General features: G+C 45.9%; 4 protein-coding genes across 4 annotated transcripts; 2 read left to right on the forward strand and 2 right to left on the reverse strand.

The window, feature by feature from the left end:
• Positions 1-2,618: 2,618 nt before the first annotated feature.
• Positions 2,619-5,034, forward strand: LOC125516684 (desmethyl-deoxy-podophyllotoxin synthase-like). Its single transcript, XM_048682036.2, has 2 exons — positions 2,619-3,928; positions 4,016-5,034. The coding sequence occupies exons 1-2, from the start codon at positions 3,017-3,019 to the stop codon at positions 4,679-4,681; spliced, it is 1,578 nt and encodes a 525-aa protein (XP_048537993.1). The 5' UTR covers positions 2,619-3,016; the 3' UTR covers positions 4,682-5,034.
• Positions 4,696-8,455, reverse strand: LOC125516694 (peroxisomal adenine nucleotide carrier 1-like). Its single transcript, XM_048682041.2, has 5 exons — positions 8,043-8,455; positions 6,864-7,095; positions 6,643-6,789; positions 5,467-5,633; positions 4,696-5,340 (listed from the first exon to the last, which is right to left on the reverse strand). Exons 1-5 carry the CDS (start codon positions 8,207-8,209, stop codon positions 5,049-5,051), a joined length of 1,005 nt encoding a protein of 334 aa, XP_048537998.1. The 5' UTR covers positions 8,210-8,455; the 3' UTR covers positions 4,696-5,048.
• A 3,372-nt stretch (positions 8,456-11,827) lies between these two features.
• Positions 11,828-16,895, forward strand: LOC125516750 (putative LRR receptor-like serine/threonine-protein kinase PAM74). Its single transcript, XM_048682074.2, has 8 exons — positions 11,828-12,624; positions 13,388-13,833; positions 14,287-14,422; positions 14,517-14,588; positions 14,662-14,730; positions 14,832-14,903; positions 16,319-16,390; positions 16,590-16,895. Exons 1-8 carry the CDS (start codon positions 11,993-11,995, stop codon positions 16,627-16,629), a joined length of 1,539 nt encoding a protein of 512 aa, XP_048538031.2. The 5' UTR covers positions 11,828-11,992; the 3' UTR covers positions 16,630-16,895.
• Positions 16,896-17,538: 643 nt separating this feature from the next.
• Positions 17,539-21,869, reverse strand: LOC125516814 (arginosuccinate synthase family). The gene is made up of 8 exons (XM_048682121.2): positions 21,646-21,869; positions 20,926-21,073; positions 20,782-20,830; positions 20,224-20,406; positions 19,636-19,710; positions 19,378-19,563; positions 19,098-19,186; positions 17,539-18,305 (listed from the first exon to the last, which is right to left on the reverse strand). Exons 1-8 carry the CDS (start codon positions 21,788-21,790, stop codon positions 17,753-17,755), a joined length of 1,428 nt encoding a protein of 475 aa, XP_048538078.2. The 5' UTR covers positions 21,791-21,869; the 3' UTR covers positions 17,539-17,752.
• Between the last annotated feature and the right edge of the window lie 2,425 nt (positions 21,870-24,294).

The raw sequence follows: 24,294 nt of genomic DNA on the forward strand, positions 1-24,294 counted from the left end.
TTCCTAGCGAGGAGAAAAGCCCTAACCACCCAGAGCCAGAGTAAATTGGGCATCACTTAAGTCTTCTTGTCTGTGTGATCTGAAGACTTATTACACTTGAGGACTGTGAATCCTCCAGACGGTTGGGCGTCGCGTTCAGAGCATCCAAGAGACATTGTGGATTGCCAGTGAACGAAGTTTGTGAAGGTTTGGGAGTCTACCTTGAAGACTTACCAGAGTGATTGGGCGAGGACTAAGTGACCTTAGCTCAAGGAGAATACGGTGAGGACTTGGTGTCCTGAACTGTGTGTTCAGGACTGGGTGTCTGGGACTGTGTGTCCTAAGGTTTAAATACCTAGCCGCTCCAACCAGACGTACAGTTGTCACAGCAACTGGAACTGGTCCAACATATCATTGTCTTCAACGAGTCACTGGTTTCATCTTCACTTCCTTTTCTTACTGTTACTCATTGTGAAGACATTGCATGCTTGCTTTATCTTTTGTCTTCACAACATGAATGTATAATCTGTTTGGCTTCATAACTTCTTCCTACCTGATCCTTATTACACTGCAGTTGTTTGTCGTTGTGCTTTCACTCTATTGAATACTTGACCATGGCTAGCCTAGTGTAATCTAACTTTCGCTGCATAGTAATAGGCATAATCTTCGCTGTTTGTCTTCATAACTCCCACGTTTTGAAGACTTTCATAAAAATCGCCTATTCACCCCCCCTCTAGTCGATATAACGCACTTTCATTGTAAACAACCAGATATTTCCAATACTCCAAGTTAGTTATAAGTAAAAGTTACTAGTATGGTCAAATTGTTGATCATAGGACAACTATGAAAATGTTGTTAAGGATTAACAACATGTTTCTCACACACGGAGAAAATGAAGAGATTGTTGTAAGGAGTTACATCAATGAAGGATCCTTGTAAGTAGTACATCGATAAAATCTTCATCTGTACTCCAAGTGATTTTTTGATTTCAAATTAAAAGTGATTTATGGTGGCACAGTAAGTTGGAATTGGTCCAAGAAAGTTACTGTGGTGAATTCTATAATAGAAGGCTAAGTATATTATTGTTTTAGAAGCAAAAATTAAGGGTGATGAATCGAAAGTTCATTCATGAGCTTGGTATGATTTCTAGATGATTGTATCATTGGAACACCATTCTTAAGATATGAGACGTCTTTCGTGTAGTGTCAAAAACACTCTTATATTATGCGACGGAGGAAGTATGATATAAAGGTTATATCATCACAAACTCCTTTCACATAGGAATTCGAGGGTATGCTTTTTATGACATGCGTGTCATATACTATTGTGAATGAAGTGAGTATACTAGATGGTACAATAATGAAACATGCAAAAGAGAATGCATGAAAAAAATAATGAAAACATGTAAAATAGTCGTGGCACATAAATGAAACCGTACAAAAAATTATGAAAATAACGCCTTTAGAACACATCCCAGCCATGAAAGTTAATTTAACAAAACGATATGAAAACTTATTTCAAGACCCAAAATAGAAATGAAACCTCAATGAAATAGGCGGAGAGCCAGCAAAGGCTCAAGAGGCAGAAGCCTCTGCTGGAAGGGAACCTGATAGGAATGCTGGTCCTTCAACTGAGCCGTCGAGTGCTCTGCCTGGGCCGGACCAGCCAGATCTACACGATGTCCGGATTGAAAAAGCAATGAAAACATGCAACGTAAAAGTAATTTGAATTTGAAAAAAATTCAACTGTGTGCAAAATTTATCTTGTTTTGAAGATTTAAATATCATGAGTTCTAATATCCAAACGGTTTGTCAATCGGATATTTTGTTCAAAAGATAAAATTGATACAAACTATGTAATCAGACTGAAAAGCACTGGTGGGTGAGATGTACTACTAACTTTTTAGTTCAAACATACCCACTAGTCAGTTTGTCATGGGGCCTCCTCATTAGCTATCCCACAAGTCATAGAGGTGGATAAGAAAGTTAGTTGGATTGAAGAAGAGAGAAGATAGTGTGATGTACTCCCGCCGTTCCTAAATATAAGTCTTTTTAGAGATTTCACTACAAACTACATACGGATATATGTAGACATATTTTAGAATGTAGATTCATTCTTTTTGCTCCGTATGTAGTCCATAGTGGAATCTCTAAAAAAAAGGTGTGTCTAGGGCACATCTAAATGTGCTCTAGTTATTGCACATCTAAGTGAGTGAATCAAACATAAAAAAAGAAAAAGGAAAAAAGAAAATATCCACACGAATCTTAATGTATGATCAATGACATAAGACTTAGATGTGCAATATTTATGTCACATCTAGATGTGCTTTAGCAAAACTGCTAAAAAAACTTATATTTGGTAACGGAGGGAATATATGTGTCAGACAATGTATAGTATTGCCATAGTAGGGCAATACCTGCGCACATCCCCCAATCGAAATGCGCCGCATCCCATTACCCGCTAGAAAAACCACTCTCCTCTTCAGCCACCGCCTAGGTAGTTTCTAGGCAAAATTTGTCAAATGATAGTTCAGTGGTACACAATGCCTGAGATGCGGATTTGTCAAATGATAGTTTTCACTATAATAAATACTCGCCCAAGTCAAACATGGATGGTGGATTGAACTCCGTTAGAAGAAACTGGCTACGCTAAGAAAATCGCTTTCCGAGTGAGTGAGTGGTTGGGCAAAGCGTCAGTGTAGCGTACAGAACGCTTCTACTGGTCTACTACAGGATATTGACCAGATTAAGATCAGGCGAACGCTGACTACAAAAAATTACCGAAAGTGCTCTGCACACGATTGACTGCTGGACGATGTGTGCCCGACGGGAGCAGGAGCCACACAGATTAAAAACCCCAGCTAATCCTACGGTCTACCTGACTTGTCGTCTGTGGGTCGTGCGTCCATCCGTCGTGTGTATAGCAGTGCTCAAAAATTACTGCTCCTGCTGGTCTACTACGCTACGCTACACGCACACACAGACGAAGAGAAGCTCTGCTGCGTTAGCTCGGATCGGAGGTCAGAGTCAATCGAGCCATGGCCGAGCTAGCTCCACTCTCCATGCTCTTCCTTGCCCTGCTCGTCGTCGTCCCCGTGCTCTACCTCATCCGGTCGTCCCGCCGGCATGAGGAGGGAAGCAGCCGGCCGCGGCCCCCGCCGTCGCCGTGGGCGCTGCCGGTCATCGGCCACCTCCACCACGTCGCCGGCGCGCTCCCGCACCGCGCGATGCTGGGCCTGTCGCGCCGCCACGGCCCGCTCATGCTGCTCCGCCTCTGCGAGCTCCGCGTCGTCGTCGCCTCCTCGGCCGACGCCGCGCGGGAGATCATGAAGACCCAGGACCTGGCGTTCGCGTCGCGGCCCATGACCCCGACGGGGACGGCCCTCCTCGGCGACAGCCCGGGCATCGTGTTCGCGCCCTACGGCGACGCGTGGCGGCAGCTCCGCAAGATCTGCGCCCTCGAGCTCTTCACCTCCCGCCGCGTCAGGTCCTTCCGGCCCGTGCGCGAGGAGGAGGTCGCGCGGCTGCTCCGGTCGGTGGCGGTGGCGCCGTCTCCGTCTCCGTCGTCGGCGGTGAACCTGAGCGAGCGGATCAGCGCGTACGTCGCGGACTCGTCGGTGCGCGCCGTCATCGGCAGCCGGTTCAAGGACCGCGGCGCGTTCCTCCGGATGCTGGAGCGGAGGATGAAGCTCGCGCCGGCGCAGTCCCTGCCGGACCTCTTCCCGTCGTCGCGGCTCGCGATGCTCGTCAGCCGGATGCCGCGCGAGATGAAGCGGGAGCGCCGGGAGATGAGGGACTTCATCGACGCCATCATCCAGGAGCATCAAGAGAACAACCCGGCCGGCGCCGGCGCCGACGGCGACGACTTTCTCGACGTCCTCCTGAGGATCCAGGGAGAGGGGAAGCTCGATCCTCCCCTCACCACCGACGACATCAAGGCAGTCATCGTCGTAAGCTTCTCATCTCGTACTACAATGCAGGAGAATTTTTCAACACCGTACGTCGGCGACTAATTTCCTCTGCTTCAACTCGGACAGGACATCTTCATAGCGAGCAGCGAGACGTCGGCGACGGCGCTGCAGTGGGCCATGGCGGAGCTGATGAGGAACCCGAGGGTGATGCGCAAGGCGCAGGAGGAGGTCCGGCGAGCTCTCGACGGGCGCGACAGGATCACGGAGGAGAGCCTGGCGGGCCTGCGCTACCTGGACCTCGTCATCAAGGAGGTGCTCCGGCTGCACCCGCCGGCGCCGATGCTGCTCCCCCGCGAGTGCCGGGCCCCGTGCCGGGTCCTCGGCTTCGACGTGCCGGCGGGCGCCATGGTGCTCGTCAACGCGTGGGCGATCGGCAGGGACCCGGCGCACTGGGACTCGCCGGAGGAGTTCTCGCCGGAGAGGTTCGAGGGCGGCGGCGTCGACTTCAAGGGCACGGACTTCGAGTACATCCCGTTCGGCGCCGGGCGGCGGATGTGCCCCGGGATGGCGTTCGGGCTGGCCAACATGGAGCTCGCGCTCGCCAGCCTTCTCTACCACTTCGACTGGGAGCTGCCGGACGGGACGGTGCCCGGGGAGCTGGACATGGCCGAGCTGATGGGGCTCACCACGCGGCGGCGCTCCGACCTCCTGCTCGTCCCGGCGATCCGCGTGCCAGTGCCAAAGCAAAATTTGCAAGCGCCAAGCGAAAATTCTTTCGGCATGAAGCCTTAGGGTAGGGCGCGAAATTCACAACATGGGAGATTTATTGCTATTGCTTCAATTCCAGCAAAGAAAGAAAGAATAGAACAAAAGTGATATTTTACACGTATGGTACCAGTCTACCAGACCACAATCACATCACCAGAACTACTTCTGGACAACACCTATTCCACTCCATTCCATTACATTCCAAGTACGAATCAGATGCTCAGAGCTACTACATGGAAAAACAAACAAATTTATTCAGAACATTCCATGGCGCTCTCAAGATGATCGTGCTGTTCTGCTTCTGTACTTCTGTTATTTGGTATAATACGATCTTGAAATACCAGTGGACGATTAGACTGGTTTTCTCAGGTCTGACATATGCATGATACAACTATGCACTCTTGATTCTCTTCCGAGAAACAAAGAGATATCGCCGCAGGGCAAGCAGCGAGATCCAAGTGAACTTTGAAATCTTCTCTTTTATCATCAGCAGTAATGCGGAGCTCAGAACTGTCTTTAGTATCTGAGCATGTAACCCTTTGAAGAACCCTGGGATGCCTTCCTTGTTCCACATTGCATGCATGGCGCCCAACATTGTTTTGGGAGGCCTTGAATTGCCTGGCTTTTCAGATTCGTCCTCGTCGTCCTCATCGGGGTCTGCAGCCTGAATCATGACCTTGCACCTGTTTGAAAAATGGCATCATATAATTGCAGTGGCGGTTGAATTTATACTTTATAGGCAGCACTAACAAGCAGAAGCAAGTGGAGAAGTCCAGATAACAAGTGCTGGCAAAGTAAAGTTTCCATACCTGATTAATGGGTAAGTCAAGATTGTTGCAACACTTTTTGAGATGGCACCAAGGAGAAATGCCGAGAAAGCAGAAAGAGCAACCAGGGAAGAATCACCCGCTGATTCTGCGTTTTTACGCGTCTGCCTCAGAATTAGCTTCTGCTTAAGCTGGTCAAACACGGTGTACTGCAAAGGATTGCACATAAAACAGTTGTTATCTCGTGCACGAAAAAGGAAAAGAAAATAAAGCTTATAACGTTACAAGTTACACCCAAGAGCAGTACCGTTAAGGTTGTATTCAGATTAAGAATACACTGCTACTTTTCACTTTAAATATGGTAATGCAGACACTACATACTCAACAATATTGAAACATGTTTGAAGGCTCTACAGTTACTACAAAACATCGAGAATTTATTGACTGAATCAAGAAGGTGAAAATCGCGAGGCCAATGATCCACACCATTTTGCAGACCTAAATAATTCGGGAAAGTTAATTGGCGACTGGCCGCTGGGAGAGGGGTGGCAAGCGAACCCCTTTTGATGGCAGTTTTAGTTCTGAAGAGATCAAACAATGGCAGTTTAAAAATGAAAATTACCTTCTCTCACAGAAACTGTCATGTCACTCTGAAGAAACTGCCATCCCCTCAAACTAAAAATGCCATCAAAATCGTATGCAAATGCCACCCCCTCCTGGCGAGCTAAATTTATTGACTGAATCAAGAAGGTGAAAATCACGAGGCCAATGATTCACACCAGTTTGCAGGCCTAAATAATTTGGTATATGCACTTGCTCTAGTGGGAGACATGGACAACAACACGCATCCACAGATAAGTTCTGGAGTTGTTCCTTGTAGTTTGTTCTAGATATTATCCCAAGTTCTATAATGGAAGGTACGACTGTACGAGAGCTCCATTAAAGTTACAGATAACTGCAATGGTATTTACATGTACATCATAGTACAACCAGACAACATTCCAAGAATTTTGCCCTAGCTGAATGTTTTGTTTGTGATGGCTCCCATGTTTGTTCAAACAAAAATTGTTCAATTGGATTGAAGCATCTACATATCTCTTTACCAAAAATTACTCGAACAATGTAGTCAGAAAATGACATAGTTGGACAATGTAACTCAGAGGACCAACATTAAGTTCCACAAGATATGCCGTACAATAATGATGCAGAAGTTAGTACCTGAATAGAAGGATTGCATGTCAACAAGAGGGAAATGCCCAAGCCATCGAATGCCTCAAGCCAAGTACCTTCCGCGAGAGTTGCTCGCAGCCCTTTGGACTTTCCGAAAGCACTTGTTTGCATTCTAGAAGATGCCGTATCTAATGGCTGAAATGGTGAGAAAAACGAGTATAAGATCAGGCAGCTAAAACTGTTTTTCAAGAATCTATAGGACTAGCTACCTGTGTCACAACAACTGTGCAAGCACCAGCAGCGGCTGCAATCAACAAGTTGGCTTTTGTTCCAATGGACTTAGCTCCACTCTTCTCCAGGTAGAGTCTTTTGAAATAGCTATAGCCATAAAAGTAAACGAACTGCGAAATGAACGACTGGATATTCTTCGTCTTAAGGCCCTGATATAGGGACAAAAATTGCTTTTTCTTAATTGCTTCCCAAAAGACATCTGAAAGGTTCCTGAAAAGTCATGAGGCCAGTTAGTATGTACAATGAGTAACTAGAGAAGTTCAACGTATATGATGAAAAGGAATTTTATGCTAGAGATGTAACAGCATGCAGTGAAATCTCGTTCACCGAAAAACATAAAGGGGAGGACATACTACATGAGAAGATAAATCTTCATAAGCTCAAAAACCTTTTAAATCTTTTTAGAGCACACAAATGCAGCCAATCAAACATCTCAACTAGCCAAAATATTAAGGTCAACACATCTCTTTTACTAGTGTATGATATTGTATTGTTTACGCCACTTTTCAGTTACTAGGTCTAGGTGATCGGCAAGGAAACACCTTCACGGGTATGATCCTTTTATTTTGGCTAAACTACTTTCCTTTACAGCTTTACAAATTACAACAATGATCCATCTCACTATTTCTAGAGCTTGTAAGAAATCAACCTAGCCCTGTTGCTTGGAACTGAATCCCAAGCTCCTTCCTTATTTCACGACCTGAAGTAATCATGCATGCAGATTTGTACAATTTCTAGATTAAACGAACACCTTGTAAACCTTAAATGGATTAACAATCCATTAATGTGGTGATTACCAAAACTACAGTCCTAGCAACTTGTGCAAAGACCACAAGTGGGTAACTCTTTGCCCTTCACCATACGAAAAACTTGGGCCTAACGAGATACTGATTTACTGAATCCACGATCGGCTCATGTAGAAACCAACCCTTCCACATCTAACGCAGGATATTCCTAGCTGTCAGAACGATCCACGGAGTACCCCAATCATCGTCTGCAGAATCCAGTCCCCCAGATCCGAACTCGCACTCGACCGAGGACCCAAATTCCGGTCCTCGAGCCTGCGATCACCTTATATCCAGAATTCCAGACGGACAGCAGAGCGCAACGGAGTCAAGCCGGAGACGCAGGAGAAGGGGTAGAGAGGAGGGACTGACCTGTACTTGTGCGCGCCCTGGTCCGTCTGGACGTCGGCCTGGAACTTGGTCTTGCAGGTGTCGAGCGGGTAGAGCACGGTGGTGCTGACGAGCGCGCCGACGGCCCCCGACGCCGCCTCGGCCAGGCTGTCCCAGTCCACCCCGCCGCCGCCGTCCTCCCCCTCCATCGCGTAGCGGCCGGCGAGATCCCCCGAGCCCGACTCCGAGAGGAATCTCGGCCAGGCAAGGCAGGCTCTCCCTCTCCCTCCCTACTCGGCGCGCTCGGCTGGCTGCTGGTCTGTTGCTGGCTGGCTGGCTCGTCGCGGGGTCCAAGCAGCCTGTAAGTAGTAGTAATCGGCGGGCGTACCTTCCTTCCAGCGAGGAGGGGAGGGAAAGGGGGGCGGGGCGCGGGGTGTGTGTAGGCAGCAGGAGGAGGAGTAGGAGAAGAGGGGGACGTCACGGCAGAGGAGGGCCAGCGTGGCGGCTACCTGCGAGCCAGCCAGGCCACTACGAGTCACGTACGTACCCACGGCTGCACGGCAGGGCACGGCACGGCAGTCTGGTTTCGCCGTTTCGGGGTTTGACAATTTTGACTTGTGGATTAAATCATTTTACAAAATGAACCGTTTCCAATAAAATTTCACTCAGTTGATCTTTTTAAATGGCGTTTGACACGAAGGCACCACACTACACCGTGCAACGATTGACCAGCATCGCATCTCAGACTGACTAAAAATTACTAGGTAAATGTGCAGCGCCTAGCCTCTAGCCGTTGTACTAGTGGTTGCTCCACTAATGCAACGCCTAGACGCTAGGCGCTGCACACTAACTTAGTAATTTTCGGATCATCCGGGTGCGATGCTGGCTAGGCATGTCGGACGCTGCACGGTGTAGTGTGGCGCCTTTGTGTCGGACGCCATTTAAAAAGGTCAGCTGAGTGAATTTTTTTAGAAGCAGTTTATCTTATAAAATGATTTTATTCACATGTTAAAATTGTCAAATTTACCTTGATGCGCTGCGTGCGTATCTCGCTTCCGGTATCCGCGCAGTACGTTGGAACGAGCCGTTTGGGTTTTCCGTTTGGGTGGGTCCGTGGCCGTGGGGTGGGTGGGTGGTGGTGGCGCCATGGATCGATCGTGCGCGCGCGCGGGACGAGCCCTCCGTCGCGAGGGTCGCCGCTGGCGCTGGGTGTGGGTAGGTGGAGACGGCGAGGGCGACCGGAAGAGACCGGCCGGCGCGAGGGTCTACTCTGGCTCTGCTGCTGCTCCGTCCTCGGTCTTTGGTCAGTCCGCCATCTTCCACACTTGGACGCGGTGGCGCCAAGGTGCGGCTCGCTGGCTCGCCACGTGAACCTCGTGCCCGCCTCTGCGTCTTCGTTTTTGGATCAAATACTGCCCCAGGATACAATCTGGGGCAACAGAAAACCAGGCCCTTGCGAAAGTTCATCGCTCAAGTCTACTGAGTACTTCAGCTAACTTATTATACCCGCGGCAGAATTTGCGCTACGCCTTATTACCCACGACACATTCACTTCTTAGAACATCTTCATCATCCCCTTGTCTCCTCTACAAGAGGTCCTGCTGCCGGTAGATTTTTCTCATGCCCTTTCAACATATCGGCGAGTGAAGCACGGTCCATCTCCAGGTGTAGCTTCGTCATGTGAACCTCGTGCCCGTTTCTGCGTTGGACTGCTCTCTTCCTGCTGCCCGGCCATCGGATGTGTGCACAAGGGACGGGATTGAACCTGCTGCGATGTGCGCCCACTCCCCTTGGTATGTTTGCAACGCAACCCTGCAAATGCCCACAGTGCAAGTGCAAGTGCAACCAGGCCCGTTGGTCCTCAACTTTCTCCTCCTTTTTTTTCCTTTGCGGAAAGGCCCAAGGTCGTATATTAGATAAAACCGGCCCTTACCAAAAAAGAAAAACTTGCATCCAAGAACAAGAAACTACAAGGAAGTCTTTAAAGAAATAAGCACCGATTTTCTTCTGCCTCTGTCTCAGTAGAGCAATCTTGTTGAAACCCAGGAGCTTGACGAAACATCGGCTGGGAAGTCGTCGACGTAGACTAGAAGATGTCGATGGTCACGATCTACACAGACCGCAAACCCTGAGAAGCTAGCACCGAGTAGGGCCCGGAGATAATCCCAACTCCGTCCAAACAGGGGAGGGAGGCACAAAACTCACAAGTTCCCCGACGAAGCTCCATCTCGATGAGCTTCATCGGACGAAGAAGGAGACCAAACAAAAAATGTGCGACATCTTCCCCTTCGTGGGGGGGAGTCGATCATCTACACAAAAATGAAGAGAAAAGACAAGGCCCAAATTCTGGCCCTGGATGAAGCTTCACGTGTCCTCGGTCGATACCAAACAACATCACAGGAACGACAGTAGGATGATGAGGTCTTCCCACGAACACCTCACGCGTCCTCCCGTGAAAACCTCCGAGTCGGCCACGGCTTTGCACCCTCCGTCGTGAAAATTGGGTGCTAGCAACAAAAAATAACACATAAACCAAACATGGACCAAATTGTATTTTGAGCACAATGTTTTTGCCACCTAGGGCATCTCCAATTATGTACGTCAAATCACGCGTAAACGTACGGATTTGTGCAGTTCGCACACGGAGCCCTCCAACGTTCGCGGACCTATCAGGTCGTCTGAATTAACACAAATGACCTCACCGCTACTAGGTACGTCTGAATTAACACAAATCACCGGTGAACGGCGATGCATCCAACGATTTGTTCGTCGTGTAATGATGTAGGTGCGTTAGTAGCGGTGGCCTCAACTGGGTAGGCCCTTTTTCGGATTAATGGATGTAGCTAGCCATTAGACGTTGCCGAGCAACACGAGGCAGGGCGGCCTCGGCGGCATCAAAACACGCCAAGTCGGTGTGTACTAGGGACGCTGGTTGGAACATGTTTAGCGCGACAACGGTAGGGAGAGTCGCGGCACGCCGTCCAGCTCGAGCCCGGAGACGCGGAAAACCGTGGGCGCCTTCATTTCCATCGCCCCGGGAGGACGGCGCATGGCATTGTGGATGCTGTCCGATGGCTAATATAGGACGAGTTCGTTGTGGATGCTTCCATACGACCATGGGTACTGCTACCACAATTATGGTCTGTAATGAGAGCTCGCATCTCTTTGTCATATGGTTGCTTTTTGTGGATTGGTGCTCACTCGGTCCGCCCCAGTTAGCATGGTTGTGTACTCGAAAATGCGGTCCAAGAGGAGATCGACTATGGTGCCAACTACAGATGTGATTAAGTGTTGGGGGAAAAGAGGACTTAAAAAAGAAAGAGTACTTAGAGATTGGTGAGAAAACACGTGGCACCTTTCTAAAAAGGGGTTCTCAAGAGATGGCAAAAGAGACCCGGTCTCATAGAATTATTTTTCAGAAGGGGTAGAGCACGCTGGTTGTTTCTTGTTGCAGCCGGTGTCTTCTTTTTTCGAATTTGTTAATTTTAATCTAGATGAGTCAGCAAAGTCTCGTCTAATTTGTACTTTCTTCGTAAATTAATATAAAAGCGTTTAGATTACTACTTTAGTGATCTATAAACGTTTTTATATTAGTTTACAGAGGGAATACACTATTTGATAATGAAATAAAATAATAAAAAAATCTTTTTTTCTTATTCTTTGTGTGTTTTTCTGTCTATATGTTGTTCATGTTTCTGGCCATCGACCTCTTCTCCAATCAATGAAATCTTAGCAGCTCTCCTGCTAAATTTTTCTTAAAAAAAAGGACAACAAAGCTGAGCTGGAAAAAATGTCCGCGGATCCGCGTGACCCAGCCGAGCCCTACGGCCCGACCCGCCGCCGGGAACGCGCATGCGCATCCGCCGCCCGTTCTCCGCTGACCGCGCCCACCTTCCCCGCCGGCCGAGTCAACCCACCCGCCCAGCACGAAACCATCCCAATTCTCCTCCATTTCCGCCCAAAATCCTCCGGCAACAGCAAGGCTCACCAGAATGCGGCCTCTCCTCAGCGCCGCCGCCGCCGCCGCCGTCCTCCTCCTCCTCCTCCCCCTCGCCGCCGGCCAGCGACTCCGCGGCTTCTCCTACCAGCTCGACTGCGGCGCCGCGAGCTCCTCCACCGACAGCCGCGGCCTCCGCTGGGACCCCGACGGCCCCTACGTCTCCGCCGGCTCCGCCCGCCCGCTCTCCGTCCAGGGCCTCCTCGACCCCGCCCTCGCCTCCCTCCGCGCCTTCCCGTACCGCACCAACGCCAAGTTCTGCTACGCGCTCCCCGTCGACCCCAACCGCCGCTACCTCCTCCGCCCCACCTTCTTCTACGGCCCCACCTCGACGGCCCCGCCCGTGTTCGACCTCATCGTGGACGGCACCTTCTGGACCGCCGTCGACACCGCCGATGACGTCCTGGCCGGCAGCGCCTCGCACTACGAGGCCGTGTTCCCGGCCAGGGGCAGGAACCTGACCTTCTGCCTCGGCGTCAACCCCGACTACACGAAATCCGGCCCGTTCATCAACGCGCTGCAGGTCATCCAGCTCCATGATTCGGTGTACAACGCCACGGATTTCACGGGCAGCGCCATGGGCCTCATTGCGCGCACCAAGTTTGGCTCGACTGGCGACGTCGAGAGGTGAGTGCCGACTTCTCTGGCCGTGATTTCAGTGCCCTTTTAGTGATGAAGTGCTAGTAGATGTTCTGTGATTTCCCATAATTTGAGTAGGTTTAGGAATTAGGACTGCAGAACTGACTCATTGTCGATATGGCTGAGAATGCTGTCGATCAGGCATATACCAGTTTTTATCACAAGATAGTACCAGTTGGGCCAGTTCTTTGTGAAGTGAATAGCTCTAGGTTTCAGCTGTTTCTGATCTGAGGTTTATTTTGTCATGTAAAGTAACTCTGGATGTGGTTCACAACATTTATTCGGTAGATGTAGGTTGATTTGGTAGTTCTCTTTCTTTAAAGCTCTTCTAATTTCTATCGTCATGTTGCGGCTGTTGCTTCTTTGACTCCTATAGCATGTTGAGCAACGAACATGATCCCCCAATATCAAAGAAGCAGAATTCATCATATCGAATCCCTAGTTCTTAAGCAAAAATACCAAAAGTTCCTGAACCTCTTTCTCATTACTTTTTCGAGGAAACATGTGCATGCACTAGTGATTAGAACTTTACAAGTTTATTCCAAGGAACAAATAAGTACTTGTTAAAAAGATGCTCACTAAATGAAGTACAAAAAGGAAAGAAGTGTGTCGGCCTATATCATATATGTTTTCCTTTTCTTCCGTTCTCCCATTTGTAGAGGACTACGAATTAGAAGCTTTATGTAGTTTTTTCTTGTGAGGAAGTTCTGTAGATCTCTGACTTCATTTTCTTCATTACATTCAAACTTAGGTACCCTGATGACAGTTTTGACCGCTATTGGCAGCCATTTCCAGACAGAAAACATGCAGTCAGTAGTACCCACAACGTTACCTCAGCCGATTTCTGGAATCTTCCTCCTCCTGACGTATTTAATACAGCTTTGGTAGCAGAACAAAATTCACCCTTGGTGTTGCAATGGCCTCCAACATCTCTTCAGAATGGCAGCTATTATGTTTCTCTTTATTTTGCTGATACATTGGCTAATAGTTCGAGGACCTTGGATGTGAATATTAATGATTACCAGTTTTACGAAGGGACAGTAACATCAGCTGGTCTTTCTGTCTTTGCAACTCAATGGATTCTCTCAGGCCTAACCAGAGTTATATTGACTTCTAAGTCTGTTCTTCCACCACTTATCAATGCTGGCGAAGTCTTTGGAATTTTTCCCATCGGAAGACTGACAATTACACGTGATGGTACATCATTAGCTGCATTTATTCCTTTATTATCAATTGTTTCCCCCTGAGTTGACAGTGCATGCAAAAAAGCAATGAAACATTTCCTGTTCAGCCTGATGCAATGCACATTATGTATGTAAATGTGTAATGATTCTGGTAGCATTGATTCAGTTATTTGTATGGTAGATTGTATGTTTATGTACTGTGTTAGCAACATGTCATCAAAATGTGCCTTGGTGAATTTGCGTATACATGACCATTCGACATCTCTCCCAATTTTAGCATCACCTCGAGTCATACTTGTATTCTTCAGGTATTTTATCAAGTGTACACATCGACTTTAGGTTGTAGTGATTGTCCTTTAAATATTGTTGTGGGCGTATTACATGATGTTCTTGCAATGCAGCAAGTTGCTCTAACTTGCGCCTGTCTCTTTTATGAAATTGACCTAGTATTTTCATTTCTTTACAGCGCTTGCTATGGAGAGTATGAAGAGAAGCCTCCAAAACATACCCGATGATTGGATTGGAGATCCATGTATGCCTCATGGATATGCTTGGACTGGAGTTACATGTGATGAAGGACAAAATATACGTGTCATTTCATTGTGAGTTTAACTCATGATCCTTCCATCTATACGATGCAATTCTTTTATCCTTTGCAAGTTTGCAGTAACAATTCTTTGTATTGGTCTACACCAGGAACTTTTCAAGTATGGGTATCTCCGGATCTCTGTCACCTGACATTGCAAATCTGACTGCTCTTACTGATATGTAAGTTCTATTTATAATCGATCAAGGTGAATGAAAATATAAGCTAGCAAAATGACACTATTACCATTGGCAGATCTTTTGCAAACAATAGCTTGTCTGGAACTATTCCTGATTTCATCAATCTGGGAAAACTCCAACGATTGTAAGCTAACCCTTCGGCCTTTGCAATTTAGTTCGAAAATTGTTTATACAATCATACTATTCATACGTTACTTCAAAAATTGGTTTGTCTTTACTTTTTAGGCACCTGAACGATAACAAGTTGAATGGAACAATAGCTCAGACGTTGGGGACAATTCAGCCTTTGCGTGAACTGTGAGTCTATTTGTGTCAATATTTTTTACTTATTGGTTATTGTTCCAGTTTCAGAATATTTGCCTACATTACTGCTCATGTCAGAGTATTCAAAGAACAGAAAGCATAAAACACGAAAAGCATAGCAACTATTTTAGAAACATTTGCCAGGCCCCCGGGTTGCCCTTTCAGGCAGCACGTAGATCGTAGGACTGACTGCAGCGTGGCTTCTTCCCGCTCGTCCATTGCCAATGGTGTTGGAGGAGGATGGTTACTATGCGCCGTTCAGATCTTTTCTGTGGTGTTCTGTTCCAGAGGTGCTTTGCTTGATTGGCGCAGTGGCTGTAGTGGTAAATGTGGCAGCTCTGGCGGTCATGGAGGCTCATATCTGGAAGCTGAAGCGGCTCCTTGGCCATAAGGGAAACTGATCCCTTATCCACAGTCTTTTGCCATAAGTGCAACACCTCAAACCTGGGGGATCTTATTTTATTCTCATTGCAAGTTCCCTAGATTGGTGTCGTTAATTCACGTGGGATGAAACTTCCTCTCAAATTCCCGCTCCTGATTCCCACCAAGCACCAAACGTGGGTTTGGGACTAATAATCAACTTCCCAAGCCTAATCCCCCAATAAACCCCCACCAGTAAATTCCCATCCCCTTTCCCCAAAATAGCCATACACGCTGAGAGAGTACTCAAGCCACAAACTTTTTTCCATGTCGATCTACAGTAGTTTATTTTCATTCTGAAGACATAACTATTCCTTGGCCAATATTCGGTATCTGCATGGTGTGTTTATTTCTGCTGTTGGCAATTTACCCATTGGGTATATTTGATTAACCCCTGAGTAGCCAATTGCAGCTCCTTTAGTGCATTTTGTGAGTTTTTGCAGTTGGCATTTTGTTAGAAAAAAATGACTGGTCGTTTGTAAATAGATTGTACTTGCATGGACTCCGAGCAATGTTTAACAAAAAAATATCCGCATGTAAATTTGTACTCCCTCGGTTCCAAAATAAGTGTTGTGGTTTTAGTTCAAATTTGAACTAAAAGTCTAAAACAAGGACAATTATTTTGGAACGTAGGGAGTAAGTTCTAAATTGTCAATATCTTAGAGATTCTTGCTTGTACCATCTTATTCCTTGGTGCATCACAAGTTTTGAATGTTCCTACAATCTACTCCCTCCGTTCCTAAATATAGGTCTTTGTAGAGATTTCAATAAGTGACTACATACGGAGCAAAATGAGTGAATCTACACTCTAAAATATGTCTATATACATCCGTTCATCCGTTCTTTGTAGTCCATTTGAAATCTCTAAAAAGACTTATATTTAGGAACGGAAGGAGTACTTATTTTCATTTCCAAATTAGCTGCACTTTATTTGCTTTTGCACAAGCCATAGCAAAGCACTTGCTTACTGTTTTTCTTCATGTATCCAGATTCTTGCAAGGCAATGATCTGGGTGGAGCAGTTCCACAGAACTTGCTGAACAAAACAGGGTTGACTAGCAAGTAAGTTTCATCTAAGGCTTTCCAGGAAATCTTGATTACTACTCCCTCCGTTCCAAATTACTCGTCGCAGAAATGGATGTATCTAGAACTAAAATACATCTAGATACATCCATACCTGCGACAAGTAATTCAAAACGGAGGGAGTAGAAATTTCCCATGTTCATTGGACACCTCGTAATTATATTTCATTTGATTGTAGATTTTGTCCGGGCAATCAGTTCACACAACCACAGTGCTGACAATCAAACACTTTGTTGAAGACAGTAGGATGGTGTGTTTATTCTTTTAGGGTGGCTAGAGAAAGATTTTGTAACCAGTCAAATGTGTGTACAGTAAAATGATTGGAACCCAGTGAAACGAGTTGGCGGAAGCAGGTGAAGATAAACAATCCTGATTGTACAGTGCCAATTCTGTAGTTTACATTGTCAGTGTGTAACGCGAGGAGAAAATGAAACACTGTTAAATTCTCTCAACGAGCCCTGAACTGAATCAGGTTCCTTGCATACACCTACCCTGCAAAATTTGGGCGCCCAGAGAGCAAAGCACAGCCAGCTTCAAGAGCGACTGGTGAAGAAATGATAAAACCGAAAAGCCAATCGTGTAACTTTATTTTCTTTGAGAAGAAACACCCACCGGCATTTCAAAAGTCAAGGAATACACTAAAGACCCTTTCCGCAAAAAAAAAGGAATGCACTAAAGACCCAAGCAAGAAATGAAAAATATACCATAGCCTACAAAGTCATTCAACTCCGTCTTTTTAGCCAGCCCATGAAGAACGCTCCCGAAGAAAATTTTGTCAGAAAGGTGTTGCAAAGATGGAACCAGAATCTCTAGCAACCACACACGCCACCATGGGCTATAGAAACGTCAACAGAAACTTATCGCAAGAGGCAGGACAAAGCACACGCTTGACCAACAAGTCGCTGAAGATCGATCTGTCCCAGAACCACCATGGGTAAGTTAGAAGAATACGAGGCTTGACAAAGAGAGGATGCACTCCTGTACGACAATGATGCTCGTCCAGATCCACGGAACCACTCTCAAAGTCTACCAACGATGTTGGAGCCAACACCATGGGGGCAGGGAGGAATTCCATCGTTATGATGTCTCTACGGATCAGGTCCCAGGAAGCCCAAAAATGATGCGAGTAACCGAACACACCCGGCCGCAGCACCAAACAGTATATTACTGCAAGTTGGAGCAACTCTTCAATACATACTACCAAACAAAACAGAAACTCCACAATGTGCTCAAAGCCCACCCGCCTGGAAATCTTCCATTTGTCCAGAGTTACTCAAAGACACACACTCGGCAGTTTTCAATGAGAAAACAATTTATTCGAGACGCAAAGACGACCTTAGATTAGATGCCCTTCTCCAGCATCGCGCGGACCCGGGTGGGGAGGCCGTACAGCCTGATGAAACCCTCAGCGTCAGCCTGGTCATAGATCTCCCCGTTCTCGAACGACGAGATGTCCTCCCTGTACAGGCTGTAGGGGCTCTTCCGGGACGCGACGGTCACCGACCCCTTGTACAGCTTCAGGGTCACCGACCCGGTCGTCGTCGCGGTGATGGTCTCCATGAAGGCGTCCATGGACAGCCGCAGCGGGTCGAACCAGCGCCCCGCGTAGACGAGCTCCGCGTACTTGAGGGCCAGCATGTCCTTCCACTGCATCGTCTCCCGGTCCAGTGTCAGGGACTCAAGCTCGCGGACCGCGGCCGCCATGATGGTGCCGCCGGGGGTCTCGTAGACGCCACGGGACTTCATCCCCACCAGGCGGTTCTCCACCATGTCGATGCGCCCGATGCCATGCTTTCCGCCGATTTCGTTGAGCTTGGCGAGGAGAGTTGCTGGCGAGAGATCTTTACCGTTGATAGAAGTAGGAACACCAGCAACTATACCAATCTCCAGATACCTGCATGAAGTTTAGTTTTTATACACAACAAGCTAACAGAGTATAAATATGTGTGTTATCGTGGAACAATGGAAACAACACTGTTCTGCAACCAAGCATGCAGTTAACCGATTGTTTTTGTACAGCCAATTATAATTATAATGTAACAAAAAGGCACAAACAAAGTGTTCTGTTCACAACAAAATTGGACTGACGGTAGTGTTACCAGTTCCAATGATTTCACGCATGATATTCAGCAAAAATTGTAGTTAAAAACAATACACGAACAAAGTGCTTACAACAGAAATGGACCGATAGTAATGTTCCCGATTCAAGTTATAGAAGATGATTTCATGAACCATAACATAAGTCCACCTAGAGATAGTTGATGGCCACAACAACGTGACCATTTCTATTCAGTATGACAGTGTCACTTTACATTAAAAGCTGCTGGGTAAATGGGTAAATGAAAACATGAAAAACTTAGCAATGTAAAAAACTTGGGAACTTCACAATGCTGAACAACTCAAGTTCATCATGCCACGATTCAACACGCCTAGTTTAGAATAATCGTGTCCAGAATCCAAATCATTTGGGTGGTTCTCTACGCAATTCAACTCTACGTGGGGGGATATGAAGTTATGAACCATTGCACAGATTTAGTAAAATAGGCCACATTGCAGCAAAGATGAACCATTGTACAGATTTAGTAAAAAGGGTACACTGCAGTAAATATAAAATAAAGAGCATAAAGAATACTTATTCAGGACAACAGGTGTGGCCTTATGGAAAGAAAAAGGATTGATCACATACTCAGGTTTTGAAGGTGCATTTTCTGGAGAAACAGACATCATATACATATCTTCTTTTGGCTCATTTGCTGGATCTTCCAAAATGTCACCCTGAAAATGTTGAGAATAACTCAGATCATCTGACAAGCATCACCCTTTTCAATCGAAGATTACTCGATGGCATCAATGTTACGCATCATGTACGAATTACTGTACGATATGTATCCTTCAAACCAAAAAAAAAAAACAATACAGCTCCATAAACCCTAAGAGGCATCAACAAGACAATAGGTTATATATACCTCATGGCTAAGGTGCCACAAATTTCTATCTCGGCTGTATATTGATTTCTTTGAAACCGGAATTGGCACATTGTGTTTCTTTGCATACTCAATTGCATCTTCACGTCCTGTGATATCCCACTCCCTCCAGGGTGCCACCACTTTAAGTTCCGGATTTAAGGCATAAAATGTAAGCTCAAAGCGAACCTACAGAAAACGATAGCATCAGATGACTGCCCACATTAACATTTCCATGAACAGCAGTATGCCAGTATGTACCTGATCATTGCCCTTCCCAGTGCACCCATGAGCAACTGCATCTGCGCCAACTTCCTTGGCAACATCAACCATTGCCTGCAATAAAGATATATATTGCTTAGTAGTCCTCAAAGGAATATAAGGACATATAAAATTTGTGGTATATAGTTGCAAGTACTTCATTTGAATATTTCATCCATCCCACCAACTATTAGAATTACATATTTAAGTTAAGATCCTACAAAGCTTACAGCACAAGTGCAACTCTTACAGGCAAGACTTCCAGGGAACAAATAAAATAAAGTTTGAAGAAAAACAAACTTGCATTTATAAGCTCAATGAGAAATTAATCATGCTGTATGTAACAAATCTTAGACGGTACCAGGGTGGATGGCTAGCTATAAAAAGTGACAGCAACCTTATATAAATGATCTCAGAAGCATTTATTCTAGTACAAAAAAGTGCAGATTTTACAAAAAAAAAACACTCCAAAAGATACTGTAACTGAAGATCAACAACAGATTCATTTCAAATTTACTTGTAAGACAATTATGTTGCAGAAGTAATATGCACACAAATCACAAAATACAACTAGTTTATCAATTTCACCTTAGCAATAACAGGCCTAGCCATCGAAGTCCCAAGCAGATACTTTCTTTCGTAAACTGCACCAGCACGCAAGCAGGGGTATATATATTCACCAACAAATTCTTCTGTCAAGTCCTTCACAACAAGCTGGCTTGCACCGCTAGCTTTTGCCTTTTTCTCCAATCCTTCCAATTCAATGTCACCCTAAAAGGGTAAAATATGAGCTTAACTGATGGTTCACTGGAAGGAAGCTAGAAAAAAGGTCCAAACAATGCTAGTTCAGTTATGTACTGATAGAAAACAAAATACTCCGTAAAAAGGTATGATACAAAAACAACTCAAAGTTGTAAAATTTGGAACAGCATGAAGCCAGAGACAACAAACGAATAAATTATAGAATCTGTAACTCAAGGTAAAAAAAATATAACCATCAGAAGAGCAAAAACTAAGTAAAAATGTACAAAGAGGGACGGGAGAGAGAAAGTTGTGGCACTTATCAAGCAGGACATAGTTAGTAATTTAGCACAACATTGCAGATTAAAGGAAGACAGTAGAATCACTGAAGTTATGTTAACATACCTGACCAACATCAGCAGTGAAACAGACGACTTCACAGCCATAGTTCTCCCTTCAATAAAAAAAAAGAAACATAGTTTAGACAAACCAATTCATCCTTTAATTTGGTAAATTGCTTACTGAATTTAGAAACATTTGCAGTTGTACCTAAGCCATGGAACAATTACTGATGTATCCAAGCCACCGCTGTAAGCTAGAACAACTTTTTTCAGTTTGCCACGCAGTCCACCTTTCTTTTCATCACCACTAGTAGTTGCTGCATGCTCCTTTCCACTTGCCATCACGCAACTAACACCTGCAGATTTTCAACAACCATATGATGATATCATCATAACAGAAGCAAAATGATACCCCCTCCATAAAAAACACAAAAATAGGTCGGTCAAGTTTCCTATTGCAAATCTCCCTCTGGTCTAAAATGGCCAGCCCATGGAGAATAGGGCACTACTAGTACCAGCACCAGTTTTCATCAAAGGATGTGGAAACCCAGATTCAACAATACCAGAGGTCATTAGTAAACTATTTTAGTGAAAACAGGCTCCAGAGGCCTGAAAAATATGTTCCATTTCTTTCGACCATTTCACCGTAGGAGGCTAGTTTATCAAAATCTATTCCAGCAAGAAAGGAGGAACACCGTGTAACTTTTGCTTCGCAGATGAGATATTCGATACATGGCGAACTTTCAGACTTATATCCTAGCATGCGAAGCCGACCCAAATAGACTAAAAACCCGTAATCGAGCACAGAAGGATACTTCGATACATGGTACATTGCACGGAGGCGTAAACTTTTTGACGGGTAATTGCCGCAGGCCTTAGCTAACAGAACAAGAGATAAGACCAGTCTCCGCCAGCCGCGGCGAAATACCTCGGGCCGTCGTCGTCGAGGACCTCTCCATCGACACCCGGCCATGCTGTCGCCGGAGCCGAACGGAGGGCGGCGCAGGGGAGTCGTGCGGGTGCACGGCTGGGAGGGAGGGAGCGGCGGCGAGGCGGCGCATCGGGAGCGGCATGGGGGGCGGGCGGCTGGGTGGAAGTGGAAGGCTTGGGTCAGACGTGGCGGCTACAAGCGGGGTAGGTAGGGCACGAGGGAGACGAGCTGAGGTGGAAAAATAGACCCGCTCGGGCGAGTGGGACTGGACTGCCGGACTGGGGAACGCGACGTCGCGCACAGACGGGCCGACGGCCCATGCGGGACAGAAGGCGCGTATCCAGGAAGATCAGATTACGCTAAAAAAAAAACAGAAATATCAGATTGGCGAAATCACTTTTTTTTTGGATAACAGATTGGCCGAATCACAAGGACTTTCCCCTGACAACTAATGAAGAATGGAGGACATTCTGCGGGAGTGGTGGCGGCAGTTTCTAATGATTGTTATTTTATGGCGTGCGATTTTCCGCGTATCAATTTTGAGCATTGTAATAGGAAAGCAAATAAAGTTGCTCACAAACTTGCTAGATTAGCTAAATTTTCCGTGACTAGAGATTGTTTTGAGAAACCTATGAATGATATTGTAACTTTTCTTATTAACGATGTAACTGTTATTTCCAATGAATAAAGGCGATGTTTTGTTTCAAAAAAAATTAAGGAGTACCATTGCCACTTTTCACAACCTAGAAGTTTTCCCCTTTTCTAGATTTGTTTATTCAAAATGTTTTTATCTTTAAATTTGTGCGTCAAAACCACGGTCCGTTTTCACTGTTGGTTTCTCGCGTCGGCATTTTCAAAACTAGATCTCATGTTAATAGGAAGGAAACATGTGCCTCCACGAGAAGCAATCTCTCACGAAAAAACATGTTTTCTCTTTCTGAGGGGCATAGCTGTGCCTCTCGCGGAAGCAAACCTATGCCTCCATGAGAAGCAAATCTATGCGCCTCTCGAAAAAAAAACACAACAGCGACTCTCGCTAAAGCAAATATGTGCCTACATGATAAGCAAATTTGTCTCTCTCGCAGAAGCAAAAAACGCGAGTTTTTTTCTTTCCGAGAGGCAAGTTGTGCCGGTGCTTCCACGAGAAGCAAAATTGTGCCTTTCATGGGAGAAAAATAAATATTTTTCGCGCAATTGTTTCCCCTCCAAAACCTAGGAAAAGCCGGGCAAAAAACGAAAAGCCAAAAAACCATGAAAAATTCATCTAAAAATTGTAAACGTTTATAGAAAAAAATCCTGAGGGAGCACCCAGAACGCAATACGTGGTAGCGGCTGACAACACGCCAAGTGATGCATCCTCAGCCAACCTTAGTCACTCTCTCAGATTGGTTATGAAGGTTGGTATGTCTGTATCTTTTGGATTTTGAGATCCAAATCTCATAAATTTTGCAAGTTCTAAGCAAAGTGCTCTCAGAGTACAACCCATATATTGGATTGCTAAGACTAAGGTTGTGTTTGGTTGTTGGTCCGGTAAGCTATCAACAAAAATTTGCAATCAATGGTCGAGGTGTGGATTCTAGTCAATGGCGGTGAAGGTTTTAGACCTGCTCGCATGGGCCACGGCGTCGGTCATTTGGCTATGGCGACGGTTGTTTCTCCTGGAAAAGAAACATGAACGAAGATGACCTTGACTCCTCCAACAACGCATCAACGATGGCTACTCGTTGGGATGCGACGACGGGGGAGCTGCAAAATTCATAGCATGGAGGGATTTTGGTGGAAAAGAACCAGATCTCCTCTAGAACTTGGATGTGATAGCAGTGCCCACCATGCGGTTGAATCCCGTCCACATCGCCTTTCTGCTCGTGAGAAGGACATCCAGGTGCCTTCTACCAAGAACCCTGACTCCCGCCTCGCGGCTGGACATGCACAAGTATAACATATATTTATACTTTGTACAATATATATCGTATATCATGAAAAAAAAATATATGCATAAACATCATTATTTTAATTTTAGTTAGCAAATAAAGTCTCCATACACCATCTACATGTGATATAACGTACTCAACTATAAAATAATTATTGAATAGATACAACATGATGAAGTGCGCCGAGGAGGAAGGGGGGCAAATACCCCCCTTTTTAATTTATTTAAGTATGTAGATATATTAGACCCTTACTTAAGATGGCCCATTGTAACACCCCGGATGTAACTTTCCCTATTTGTACTCCAACTCTTGCCGTTTCCGGCGTTAAGTTATATTTATTTCCTCGGGTTCGGGTTTTGCCTCCGTGTGTTGTTGTCTTTGTCATGCATCTCATATCATGTCATCATGTGCATTGCATTTGCATACGTGTTCGTCTCATGCATTCGAGCATTTTCCCCGTTGTCCGTTTTGCATTCCGGCGCTTCGTTCTCCTCCGGTGGCCATTTCTAGCTTTCTTTCGTGTGTGGGGATTAAACATTTCCGGATTGGACCGAGACTTGCCAAGCAGCCTTGGTTTACTACCGGTAGACCGCCTGTCAAGTTTCGTACCATTTGGACTTTGTTTGATACTCCAACGGTTAACCGAGGGACCGAAAAGGCCTCGTGTGTGTTGCAGCCCAACACCCCTCCAATTTGGCCCAAAACCCACCAAACT

This window comes from Triticum urartu, chromosome 1A, assembly GCF_056163025.1.
Source record: "Triticum urartu cultivar PI428250 chromosome 1A, HENAU_Tu73, whole genome shotgun sequence".
NCBI classification, from domain to species: domain Eukaryota; kingdom Viridiplantae; phylum Streptophyta; class Magnoliopsida; order Poales; family Poaceae; genus Triticum; species Triticum urartu.